Raw genomic sequence first — 14,069 nt, forward strand, 5'->3', positions numbered from 1 at the left:
AATTTCCTCCAGAAATTGCTATTTAAGTGTTTCATTTTGATACCGTCGCCATGTTAAAAATTGGAATAAATGGCGGGTCCCGTAATTTCACCTATTCTACACTGTATGTAATATGTATACAGATTATACTCTTTGCATGTATATACTATATGACACAAATTGACAGAATTCAGCACTAACAGCATATCATATTCTTCAGTTCTTGTCATAATGCCATAATCTTTATCTGTGTGCAATATTCCAACGTATGACGTGCACGTGGCGTTTGTCGTTGTGCGGATAACTAACTCGTCAAAGTGACGAGTTTCATGTCTAGTTCAATTTTAATTCAACAAACATTTATTTCATCAAATGCCATACAACTAATAGAGCATAGGACCCACCTTGCACTGGTCGAAATCTATTAATTTCTTTTGTTAGTATGATATGAACATGTTTGATCATTTTAATTATCTGAATTTAGTAGTTAACACACATAATGTGATATTGTATAAATTTCTTGCAGTTTTTATTTATGAATTACAATATTCGGTTTCTTTAGTAGAAGATTTTGAAATGAATAACAAAAAGGTAATAATGGGTAATGCTACACAAAATTATTAAATGTTGGATGAGTACCATCATTATATTGTTTTCATTTCTTTGATATGTTAATTAAACAAAGACTATAAAATATTATTTGACTATGATCAATTGACCTAAGTATTCAAAGTGTATCTTTATTGAGTTTAATTTGCATAAGATCACATAAAGTATCATAACTCACTCAAACCTTTAGTAATAATCTAATGTTATATAATGTTTTTAATACACTGCATACTATTTCATTACATAAGTGAAATACTGCCAAGATATCTCACAGATATCCATAATATAATCTCTTTTTGTATGCAGATTTACTTTTTGATTGATTTCAGTCGAGCAAACAATGTTGTTGATTTGCTAACAACCTATAGTTATTGTGTATATTCAAGTACATGCAGGCTGGCTGTTCGCTACAGTATGTTAATAACAATTCATCGAGATGGCCTCAAATGCTTGTGTTGCACTAAGCTACAGTAGTGTACAAAAGCCAGCTCTCCCTGTTCAATGCAAGTACACGAAGTCATTTTTCTGTACTGTAAGGCATCACATACATGTGCTGTTTTAGAATTAGACAGATGTATACTTAAGATACAATACTTTTAAACTAAGAATGTATACTTCAGTCACATCTCTATAGATTTATAAGCCTATCTAGCGAGGTCAAAATAAATCTCACAAAGAAAGGCAACACCAAATTCCATTAATATAATGCCAATAACATGTCCTTATGTTTCATGTTCATAAAGCTATGGTTTTAAACCATTTGCGGAGTAAGTTCTTTTTGATCAGCCAAACTATCACATAACCAAGCTACGTATTCTGCAAGCATTTTTTATTGTCTAATATGGAGTCAATTTTTCTGTTTAATCATGTTTTATAGACATCAATATACAATATGTAAAATCTAACACTAAAACACACACAACCAAAGCAATCAAATTTTTCAGAAACAGAATTATCATTGCAGTATTACATCAATAGGCTTAGTGTGTGATGGTTCCTTGCATTTTGAATGAGAAAAGTGGAAAGGACATTTTAACAAATAGGCCTATAATACAAAGATAGTACACGTCTAAAAGTGAGAAACTAATTCAATACTGATCACTGAATAAGAATATATTTACAGGACATTAAAACATATTAATTCATTCCATGAATGTGAATGTGTGCTCTGAAAATAATATTGCTCTTGGTGAAAGTGGTATTCTGTCTGACCCCTAATGAACACCTCTTCTTACATCACAAACATCAAGAACAAGGTTAGTGACCTTATAGTATGTCATTGACCTGAACAGCCCATAATGATACATTCTTTTGTGTGCTTTACTACAGACTATTCATATAATAGATAAAGAGTGTAGGTGGTCATGCTCCACTGAACAGCAAAGAAAACAAATCCCAAGATATAAAGTACTGTATTTTGAAAAGCATTTTTGTACCTCTTACAATTTAAAAATGAACAGAAACTAGAAGTCTTAATTAATCCTACATCTGAATGACTCATGCTTGTTCGTTTACTTTCCACCAAAATATAAAAAGTGAAATACAACCCATCTCTATTTAGCTTCCTGTGTCATTTGTTTCCATTTAATGAGTCTCTGCTAGCAATCAACCAAGAATATAAAGTAAAAATCATTCCAATTTCTTTAGTGTATCACTGTATTACTATTATGTAAACCAGCCTGTTTTGTCAAAAACAACATATTGGAAATTTGAAATTAAATATTATTATTTGATGCTTTTCTGAAATCCTCTCTTTATAAAGAGTTATTAATTTTAATGCTGTGCCTGGTCTTCTTTTGGCAGTTTTTTTCTTATCTTCATGCCTTATGTCAAGATACATCCCATAAGTTTGTCATGTGTGTGCTAAGTCATAAGACTTAAGCTGGAGACTTTATGATGGGGAGTCAGCACGCCTCAACTGTGACAAGTCAATCGGAAATTAACCAGAAATGCTATTATTTCAATTGAAAACAGATCTCATCTTTATGGTACATGTTATAGTTTGTATACGACGATTCTAATATTAGTTTTTTATCTATCAGAACTTTGCCTTTTTATTAAACTACTAGTACAGTATTCATTAATGAGATAGCTTGGATATTTATCATAATCTATGTCATTGAATTGATACAGTTGTTTGCATTCGTATCTTACTACATTGTCATAGTTGTTGACTAGTACTTTAAAGGCATTAAAAAAATACACATCATTATCATATTTAATTCATTATTTTCTTGTTCATCTTTTCATATTGAATCTATTTATTGACCAGACCTATTTATTGAATACTAGGTCATACTTGGAACTAAATGTGATTGAGTGACACAACAGGAAGTGAATGGTTTTCTGCGAGTGATGTTAACGGACTAGATCTATCTCCATCCCCCTCAACCAATCAGTTAGACTCCAAACAACTGATATTGAAGCACAAATGCAAAAAACATATATTGTGATATCTCACCAGGTTTGATACTGCCAACTCCTGAGGGATTGAGATCGTGACAGCTTCGATGATCACTTGCATCAATATACATCAACTTATAACGAATGACAGAGAAGCATTAACCTCAACAGGAAGTTGTTAATGTGACATGACCTCACTCCAAGTCCCTTGTCTTGCAAATAATTAGAATTGAGCAGCCCGTCTCTGTAAGCACTCTCCCTATAGATTTTTGCTCTGACTGTAACTTATCCATTTTAGGGCTTATAATAATTACATGTCTCCCTGAATGAAACTAAACTCTTACCATATCATTCTCACCAATAAACAGTCATAATTATATGGCTCCAAAAATCTAATTAGTCATCACAAATTTAACTATAAACAATTCTGCCAACTAAATAATGAATATAGAATCTTGCTTGCCATTAAAAAATATTATTAGTTCATTTTATCTCTGTTGTGTGTGTGTAGTAATTGATTTATACTTATAATATTACCATTACATTGTTGTTTACATTTTATGTTTTTCTGAGAACAAAAAAAAACATTCATTATTAAACATGGGTGTGGAACAAATCTAATTTTTCCTTATTTATATAAGTATTAATTAATATGCAACACCTTTTGCAATAGGGGTTATCAAAAGTTCACCGAATTCTGTCAAAGAATTAACCTCTTAAACTATACCATTATACAACCTCTAGAGAGTCCTGTGACTCATTGACAGCTCTTGATGGACACAATAATGAGTCACACAGTACATGAGGGTACATCACTTCAGCTAGAGGGCCGACAAATTAAAGTCTTATTCTGTCACTTTTTCTTTAAAAATGGTCTAGAGAAACTTAATGCTTCAAACTTATTTAAAACTAATAAAGCTTTTCTTTGTTCAATCACATTTGATTGATTTGACTTTATTCAGGGTTACACAATTAAAACTCTGATAACAACATCAATGATGGTTGATTTTTCTATTGTTGAGGTCTACACTTTTATTTGAAACTGAATGCTTGAATAAAACTAGAATATATAGTACGTAGATGCTAATTTGTTAATCCTAATTCACATGGTTAATAACAGCTAGTGACTAAAATTCAAATGAGACATTAAAGACAAAGGGTGATTTAAGCACCACCAACCACCAACTCTCAAACAATATTATACACAGGAGTGGTTTGTCATGACTCCCACATAGCTGAAATGATCTCTACACCAATTTTACTACTGGAGCCAGCAGCTTTCGTTTTCTATAGTGTACTTAGTGGGCTTGTGTTATGGCTTCAGAATGCACCCTTTAGGGCAAGTCATACAATACTGTATACAATCTATATATACTAAAAGGAAATCTAATGTGAACCTTCAATAAATAAATCCAATAAACTCTGGTCAATCAAGCAGGCAGGCTTCTCTTATTATTGATTGGTACAATTGGATTGGACTCCATTTTTATTTTGTTCTCTATAGCAAACAGAAATACAATATGTTTGATTTTTAAAAAGCCAATTTAACCTTCAGGTTCTTTTAAGTACATTAAAATGTTTACACATTAACAACAGACTAAATTGTTAGCAGCATCCAATGGATTTTGTTCAAGAAGTTTCATATGTTTTTTTAAAGATAAATACAAAGAATTCAAAGTTAATTCAGAATTAAGAAGAAGACTTAATTGTTTATTAGAAGAGGTAGGCTAGCATTCTATTACAATACAAAGTGTGTTTACTCAAAATGGATTTTAGCTTCTTTTTAAATTTAAGACCAGAACGTTCCTTTTTTTTTCAGATGATAGATGCTGAAATAATATCACTACTATACTTAATATGTTAGCAACAAAAATGTATTTTAACTCCAACAATTTCATTTAATATCCAAAATGGCCAACTATATTAATTTAACATGTTCTAAATGAGGAACACTGTATAAAGTATTGCAAGGGACTCAATATTAAGATGTGTCATATAGGTTTCCATATTGTACATTTGTAATTCATAGGCCCTAACCAGTTATCCAATTTCAGTGTGACATAAAGATAAATAATTAATCATGTATATTTTAAAATATTTTTTCATATACATGCACATATCAAAACTAAATATTTTCATGTAATAGTTACAAAAGATACTGTAGTAATTTGTATAATTCTCAACACAGAATTTCAATGGTCAATTTGTATGGCATATGTCAGTGAAACCAAGATGGATCAATCTAAGTTCTTTATCATTCACAACAAAGACTGCATTATCACTGTAGTCTCCGATCCATAAGTTAATTAGCTTGTTTTAGGTCAATGAATAGGATGTTCCCAGATCATTACACTTTTGGCAATGCCAACTCGCTTATGTACAGATTATGTTTTTGTTATATTTCCTCCACATGCATTATCTTATTTATACAGGTTTTGTATATAACCTAAGATCAAAGATGCATCCAGGAAGCGAAAGGCCGCAAAACCAACATATGAAAAATTGAGCGCGTCACCAAAGGCTTATGAGAAGTAAGACTAGCGTAGGCCACAACCAATCCTATATACTTTTCCTTCCTTACATTGCTGACTGCATGAACCTGTTGCACTTTTAGCGGCCTTGACCTTAACACCGAACTACATGTGGTGTTTGAAAATGTATTTTAAAAACCTGATGTGATATGAGGAAGATTTACTAAAAATCATTTAATTGTGTTCTGCCTACAATAAAGTGTTGTGTATAATTTATTGTAATGTATTATGAGATGAGAAATATCCAAACATTTTGTGGTGATTCCTTTTAAAATTTGGATAAGTACTTTTAAGGAACATCCTACTATATGTACTGACTTATAAATTAACAAAAATAAGAAAAAACAAAGGATAAATTGTAAACAAAGGAGCTGCATTATTGTGTTATTGTTTGCAAAGCAATCAATCTATTCATTTCCCTTTATAATACAGATTCTGAAAGCTTTTACTACAGCAGTATCCAGCAGTGTTAAGCAGAACAACAGAAGGACATTCAATGTGAATTGTGATGGTTTACACACATTTCAAGACAATACACATTTTTCAAATAAAAAGCTTTTAAGAAAATAATTAAATTGTATGTTAATAATGTTGAAATTTATCAACAGATAGAATGACCTACACAAAGTGTTTAGTATGGATGCCATATTTAAAGACAATTTGAGACATGAAACCACAGAATAAAAATCTGTTGACTACTACAGTTAAGATAATCAGTACTAACACTACACTTCCTTTAGGTTTCTCTTTTCTTTCTTCTTGGTTGGTTTTCAGGATACAGGTGTTATCTGCTATGACAAATTCAAGTGAAATTCTGTTGCTTGATTCCACATTTCCTCCAAGACAGCTGGGATAATCGCTGATCCGTGAATATACACTCCTTGTATCTTCCCTGTATTCTTCTGTCTTCCTGTTCCTAAATCCACTTAACTTGACGTCACATTTCCTTTAGACACTCCTGGTTTGTTGTTTGAACCCGTTCAAAGTACAGTACACAATCCAGCATCCACAACCCAGCAGAGTTGGTAGATTAGGTACACTGGGTCTACGCATCTTCACAATTCTATCCAGCATCCACAACCCAGCAGAGTTGGTAGATTAGGTGCACTGGGTCTACGCATCTTCACAATTCTATCCAGCATCCACAACCCAGCAGAGTTGGTAGATTAGGTACACTGGGTCTACGCATCTTCATATACATTTTACTAACCAGACATCTTTCATGTATTTCTGTAGATCTTTTTTTTAATGATTCAAGGTTACTGGTTAGAAATTAAAATCTCCTAATCTAAAGTTAATATTATAATGAAAACAATTTCTACAAAAATGCAAACCATGTGTTAATCTATTAAACAATTCAATGGTAACCTTAACCATGGAACTATATTATAGTTCCATGCCTTAACAAAGCCTTCCACATACATTTTTCATATTACTACATGATAAATTTAACTACAGAATTCTAAACATTAACAACATTATTTGTTATTATATAGTGGTACCTGTCATGCAATGAATTTAACAAAAGCTTCTAGATTTAATTGTATAAACAGTTAGATTTGCTATACCTAAATAAATGGATAACTTGCATGACGGTACTCATTTTACTGTTCTATATCCAACTGAGAAAGTCACAAGTTATCCTATAGTAGGCTACTACAGTAATCACCAAGGTCATGGATACTCATGCAATATAATACTATCAACCTTACAATGCACTTTACCTGCCAAACCTATAAAAAATGGTAGGCTACCAACTCTTTCCCTTTTCTACCTCCTACCGGTGAAACAGACAGTTTTCTACCTTTTTCTCGCAAACATTGAAATAACTTTTTATGGAAAATATGAAAGTTTTCTTTTTTTTAGACTTATTTTGTATACATACAATAATTTGTAACCTTTCAACAACCAAGTGAGTGTTTATAATTTATCAAACTGCTACACAAAAATAAACAGGTTGCACACACAAGAACTATACCATCATCAATATGATTAATAAAACAGGAAATAGGCAAATACAATATGAAAGATAGATTTGAACATTAGCAATCAGTGATGTAATGAGAAATAAAGTGGTCTGGTTTTCGCAAGAAATGGGGACAATCTGTGTGACACTGTGGTCAGGTTGAAATCTTATTTACCAACCGTACTGGTGGCTATGGCCCTGCAATTATGTCGTTTTTTTTATCTTGCCTTAGCCTTGAAGTTTTGGCTTTCAATTGACCTAAGCCCATCTAACCTATATGCAGTTTTAAAGGCTTTTTAAACTTTAAATAATGATATTTTCCTTGGCCTGCATTCATACTGAATTATATATGCCAATTTCAAAATTGTCCCAGGACAATTTAGTTCTTCCAATAAGATTATCAGTGAATTCTACTCTAGGCCAAAAGAGAAAATGAGTCAGTTGTATACCACCAATTATAAAGCTGAAAAGCTTCAATTTCTAAGCAAGTTGGATGGGCCAAGTTTGGGATGTGAAACAGACCATGGGAATTTATGTGGAAGTGTTGTCACATGACTAACTTAATCACACTCATATATAATGGAGTAGATCCAAACATAAAAGTTTATAACATCGGATAAGCATGTTGATTATGAAATAAGATAATTATCAAAATAGTCAGGAAAAGCGTATTGATATAACTCCCCAAACCCTGCAACCTGGTACATAGCAAACCCCATTGAAACAACATCAAATGTATGGAATCATGTAGTTTATGTATGTAGTTTAATTTTTGGTTAAAAATAAGTGTCTTATTCAAGTGTTGTGTTGTCTTATTAAGTGTTGTATTATTATTATTTGTACTTGTATTTATACTTGTATAATGTAAAGAGGGACTACAGCGACAGGCCCATCGGGCCTTTTGTAGTCTCTCGACTATATATATTATATGCCCATTGTTAACGTTATGATATAATATTTTTGGTCAATAAATGTTTCTTGAATTGAATAAATAAGTATTTAATTAACAAAAAAAATTGTTGCTTTCATTTGAAATACCAAGAAGAATCAATCAATTAGTGAATTTGAATTTTGTTTGTTTCATGGTATCTTTGTATTTGCTATTGTGATTTAAAATTGTATGTAAATTCATAGCATGTTTAGCTTCTATTGCTTTGGAAATTTTAATGTAAGTGTAACACCTGACAATTTTTTTTATTCTTGAAGATGAACAAATAGAGTTTTAAATATAGAATCATAATGGCTTTCCTCACTTTTTAAATTTGTCAGGGTTTGTTTTATATTACCAAGTTGTACTTTATTGTCTGTATGAGATTGATATTTTCCTTTTATCAAACCAATATGCAAAGTTTTCCTTTTTGTTTGAAAAATAAACCTCACAAGTTGTACTTTATTGAATACAACATAAACTGTAGACATTTTCATTGTTTTGACCCTGCTGTAGTTTTTGAGGTCAAACAAGACTCTTTGTACTTTAACTGTTAAAGTACTCAGCTTTCACCTGTAAGTGATCATCATAGGACAACCATCACCTTTAATCCACCATATCATAGTGGGGCTGCTGTAATTACATCTAGCTTTTTTCAATAGCTAACCCTGCTAAGCTGTCCACACACCACATGCTTTAGCATTTAATATGCCCTACCTTGATATTTGTTGCACAGAATGTAGCTAACTGCAACACACATCATTCATTTACAATAAAGGATAATTTAAAGTACAACTGTATTTGTTGAGTCCTTTTCTCGCCCCTCACAGAGGTTGGCAAGCTTGTCACTAACATAGCCCTTATTTACAACAAACCTGTCTTGTGTCCAGATAAATTTCTGATATTGAAACCTACTTAAATTTAAGTTAAAAGTAAAATAACTCTCACGGTATGCTAATTATACTGTACCTACTACAATTTGTTTTAAAAATTTAAAAGGGGTAAATGATAGAGTGGTAGTGGGCAGTTGCTGGTAGATAGTTTAGCAAAGGTCAAGGGGAATGATTTAACATCCTTGACACCTAACCATTTACTATATAACTTTTACCAGTTATTATACAGTATGAACATGTAGTTGCCTGAAGTGTTGACATTTTTATAAGGCTAAATAAAGGATGTTATGTTACATAAACACGCCCTAGAACACACCCATGTGTGTTATCTTTTATGTATAGCATTTCCTTAGAAAACACAATGTATTATCCTTTGTTTATCAAACAATTTACAAGCAACAATAATGTAATACAGCAGTTACAGATAGAGAATAAAAAGAGTAGCTTGCATCTACTCATTGACAAATTTCAGCTTGAAGTATGATAAAAATGGTATAAAACACATTTTATAGACATTTATCATTACCCACAACAAGACCTTTTAATAAACTTATTATCTGTTGTTAACCAGAAGCCTGAAATGAAACGACACATACTGTGCAATGTGATGCAAATTGTCAGCATTTAATTTATGTTTTTTAAATGCATATATTTTGAATGAATAATACGCTACATTATAATTATCAAATAGGTTTTTTTTAATAATCAATATATTCACAGAGGCTGTAGAATTCATTACCATGATTGCTACTTTCAATAGACATATGGAGGGCTATTAATGCCAAAATAACTAGTCACTCCATAACAAAAACAGTTTTTGATGCCACAATTAATTTTTAAGAATATCTAATAATGTACAAATAACTCGTTTTTGAAGTGTGTTTCTTGATAGCAATTTGAGTGTTCAAATTGTTGTTCCTGGTGTATACATAATATAATTGTCAAACTGTTGAATTGTGTATATTGTTTCAAACCAAAATATTGTTGTAATGTCCTTGGCTATTGGAAAACATGAAACATTAATGGAAAGGAGGGCAGATACGCAGGTACTGAAGACAAACCAATGGGGTCAAAGGTAATGCAACGCAGTAGATCGATCCTGTTAGGATTCTAAAATGATGCTGTCTTACAATGTTTCTTATGTATTTATAATAGACATTCAATGCTAATATTTTTGAATGTCTACATATTTTGGTATTTTTTAAATACCAATAAAAATGCTAATTTACATTTACTGTTCATAAAACTGTGAGTTGGCCTTTGATTATGTGACAATAGGGCTCTCTCTCCATACACAGTCCTTCTAATGGTACCCAGAGTAGGAGCTTGAAGTGAATCTAATTTATGTATTCCACTGAGTGGTAATGAGATTTCAATTAATTTCCAGTTGTTTTACAGAATGTTTCAGAATTCAAACTTTCAAATATCAATTTTTCATTTATTTATCTTTAAATATCATCAATCAAATTGTATATTGTTATCATTAACACCTACATACTTGCTACATTTGTTTTTTTGCAATGTAATTTCTTATGAATATTATCTTATTATAGGCCTTTTAGATTCAAATCTATTGGTCTTCTTAAGTTTATTATTGAAATTTACTTAGAGAGCCCCTAATAAATATTAAATGTATAAAGTTAAAATTTCAACAAATGAAACTTAGATAAGGGCATGCAAACAAATCTTAATCATGACAAGCTTCTTTCAATCTATCATCACTGTGCTTTAGTTGACTGAACAAAAACAAAATATACTAAACCATTGATTCACTGAATAACACCTATTCTGTCATCGACTTAATATTTATGCTTTCCTACATCAATTTACAACAATTTTAAACCTTACAGTATATAGAACACTGTGGTAGATAATATTATTAACAAATGAAAGCAAATGTAAAAGGCACAGTGAAGAGCTTATGTGTAGCATGTAGGCATGATGGATTATACATATATGGCAGAAAGCATATAGAATCTGCAGTATTCATTAGAAAATTATTGATGGTTGCTAATCCATTTCACATTGATAAAACAGTCTGAATTAGCTAGAGAATGGGAGCATTCAAACGCACACAGCTACTTTTTTAAGCTAATGTAGCCATCCGTTCATGCCTATCGCACTTGCCAGAGCTTCGACAAACAAAATTTCTTTGTGTAAAAAAGAAGTAAAATATTCAATAGTTAAATAACTACTAAACCTTTAGAGATACAAGAAACATGAATTGAGTAGACCAAAGCCCATTGGGTATTTAAGTAGAGTGCTTACCACACACTGTTTGGTCTAAATTACAATGAAGTTGAATCTCAACACAATGAACTTTCATCTACTGCCTTTAATGAAGAATTTGTGTCATAAAGGAACTCCATTTGTAGGCATTTTATGCAACTTTACACAAAACCAAGTTAAATTAATTATAATTGATATAATTATTACGAAAATGAATATAAACATCACGTCATATTTAATTAATAAAGGGAGTCACTCCCATGGTTTAAAAGGATTTTAAAATCACACAGAATGCTCTAAATAAAAAGCAACAGACATGGGAAGGTAGAAACAGAGGTGTTTACCAATTATTTAGTCATTTAAAAACATTTTAGTGAAAATATTGTTGGGTGTTTGAATTGAATAATTAGTGAAACGACGACGACACAAAGAGTCATTAACGAACGGGACACAATGTGAGGAGGTCTGATAACTGCTGGCGATTTAGCATAAACAAATGCTGGTATCGAAATGAAAACCGCACAGTACACACACTCACAATAAAAGAACGAATATGAATAGAAATGAATAGGTCTACTTACCAACTTGTAGAACATTATCTACAGCACCACTTTCTAATAATTTAACACCTCTTTGAAAAGGTAATTTTTGATATTCTCCATCAGAAACTGAATTATGATTCAAAGATGAGTACATACATATATCCTTTTCATTTCTTGGGAAAGACCAAAATACAATTTTAGTCTGTACCGGTTCGGGTATTCGTGAAAAACGTTCCTCTACTTCCTGAAATGGAATGTTAAGTGCTACAACTTTAGCACTAATATCAAGAAGAGTCTCCGGGCTTCTTTTTGTCGAATTTCTAGTATGTTTCCCGGATTCGAAACGGCTTTTTGCATTGCCGTTTTGCGCCGACAAACCGTTACAGTGTCGCTTCGAAGCCGCCATTTGCTCCAATTGACTTGCATGCGGAAGTCTCTTCTGCTATAAATGTTATGAATTGTGTGTGCGCGCATGGGCTTTAACTCAGCACAATGGCTAAGTGTCCTCATTAGCATAGATAAATAACTTTTATAACCAATATTCCGGCCTATCAAAAGCCACTGACCTCCATTGCCTTTCATAAACCATAGTTTAGTACTACTGTATTTCAAATAAATGTCTTATATTCGATTTATGTAAAGCATTTAACACACTTTTACTTGATTTATATATTGTGTTTTTTAAGTTCACCAGTGTTTATTAGTAAAAGTACGTTAAAATCACCATCGTTAATAATTTTGTGAATGTGTTTAAAATGAATGATAATTAATCATTGTGTAATAATGGAAGGCACTCAGATTCGTTGGCACACTATATTTAGTAGTTATCAATTAAAACGGTACATTTGAACATTATTATAAAAGTTCATAGCATCCATTCCCTACAACTCAGTGAATACGTTTATTCCTTAATTTTATTCATTAATCGGAACCCCTCATTGATTTTAGTGTTTTACTTTAATTTTATTCCTCATATTGAGTTGTGTACCAAGACAAACATTCGTAATGTATGCTCTAAAAAGCAATGAGATAAGGATACTATCTTAATATAGCGTGTATAATACGAATTGTATCACGCTACGCACATTATGTAAATGTATGCACAAAAACAATTCGATTATTGAGATTTAGTTTCAACTAATACCAAGAGCAAGCTTCGTCTTAAGTTATTATCAAATTGTACTTAAGCAGTGTTGCTGTCCAAAGCGAGATGATATACATCGATATCTAAGTTTCAGCTTAGATTTACCTAGCATAAGCATGGAGAAATAAATTAAGAGACAATCTCATCGTGAAATAAAGCCGCGTTTTATAATAGCAAAGTTAAAGCCAAACCATTCAATTGAAATACATGCGTAAACATAATTTATACAATGCATCTACTTGAATATTTGAATAATGAGAAGATCGTTCTTATAAATTAAAACTCATTGTTGATAGCGAACTGTTTGATGGTTATTTTCATGATATAAGTTACTGTAATTATGAATGATTGATTGGTGTTAAGTCTGTCAACACTTTGACTGTAGAGGTCGCTCGTTCAAAAAAACTGTTGTAATAGATGTCCTATATTTTATGGCACGATCGATTTGTGGGTCGTATATCGGCAGATATTAATAATTATTTAAAATATCAATGACTTAGATAGTAAAACAAACATTACTTGAAAAAAAAGCTTTTAGGTACATAAGAAGATAGCCTATATTGAGCGATCCTATTAGTATTGAACGTTTCGATCGATAAGTACAGTGTAGGTCTAATAACTGAGATTTAAAAAAGTCTAGTTTATGATCAAGTATATGGAATAAAACGTAAGCGACTTCTTACAGAATCGTCTGGGTAGAATTTCTTGAAAACGTGATGGATGGTTTGTTGATGAAAAGGAATACAGTTTGTGAATGCGATCGTACGGTAGAGAAATTCGACTTGTTCCACCATTCAACTTCAACACTTGGCACCCGGATCACTCCAGATTTTGAATACAGATGA

The 14,069-nt window shown here is 31.7% G+C and overlaps 2 protein-coding genes across 2 annotated transcripts in view; one reads left to right on the plus strand and one right to left on the minus strand.

Annotated features, from left to right (window-relative positions):
• LOC144845616 (zinc finger SWIM domain-containing protein 5-like) overlaps positions 1–12,481 on the minus strand; it is a 32,547-nt gene extending 20,066 nt beyond the window's left edge. The window contains exon 1 of the mRNA XM_078703048.1: positions 12,120–12,481. Coding sequence (XP_078559174.1) covers positions 12,120–12,234 — 115 coding nt within the window. The 5' untranslated portion in view covers positions 12,235–12,481. The remainder of the gene's footprint in view (positions 1–12,119) is intronic.
• LOC144844374 (growth arrest and DNA damage-inducible protein GADD45 alpha-like) overlaps positions 1–14,069 on the plus strand; it is a 115,719-nt gene that overhangs the window by 73,229 nt on the left and 28,421 nt on the right. The window lies entirely within an intron of this gene.

The sequence above is a fragment of the Antedon bifida genome, chromosome 6 (assembly GCF_963402885.1).
Source record: "Antedon bifida chromosome 6, ecAntBifi1.1, whole genome shotgun sequence".
In the NCBI taxonomy this organism is placed as follows: domain Eukaryota; kingdom Metazoa; phylum Echinodermata; class Crinoidea; order Comatulida; family Antedonidae; genus Antedon; species Antedon bifida.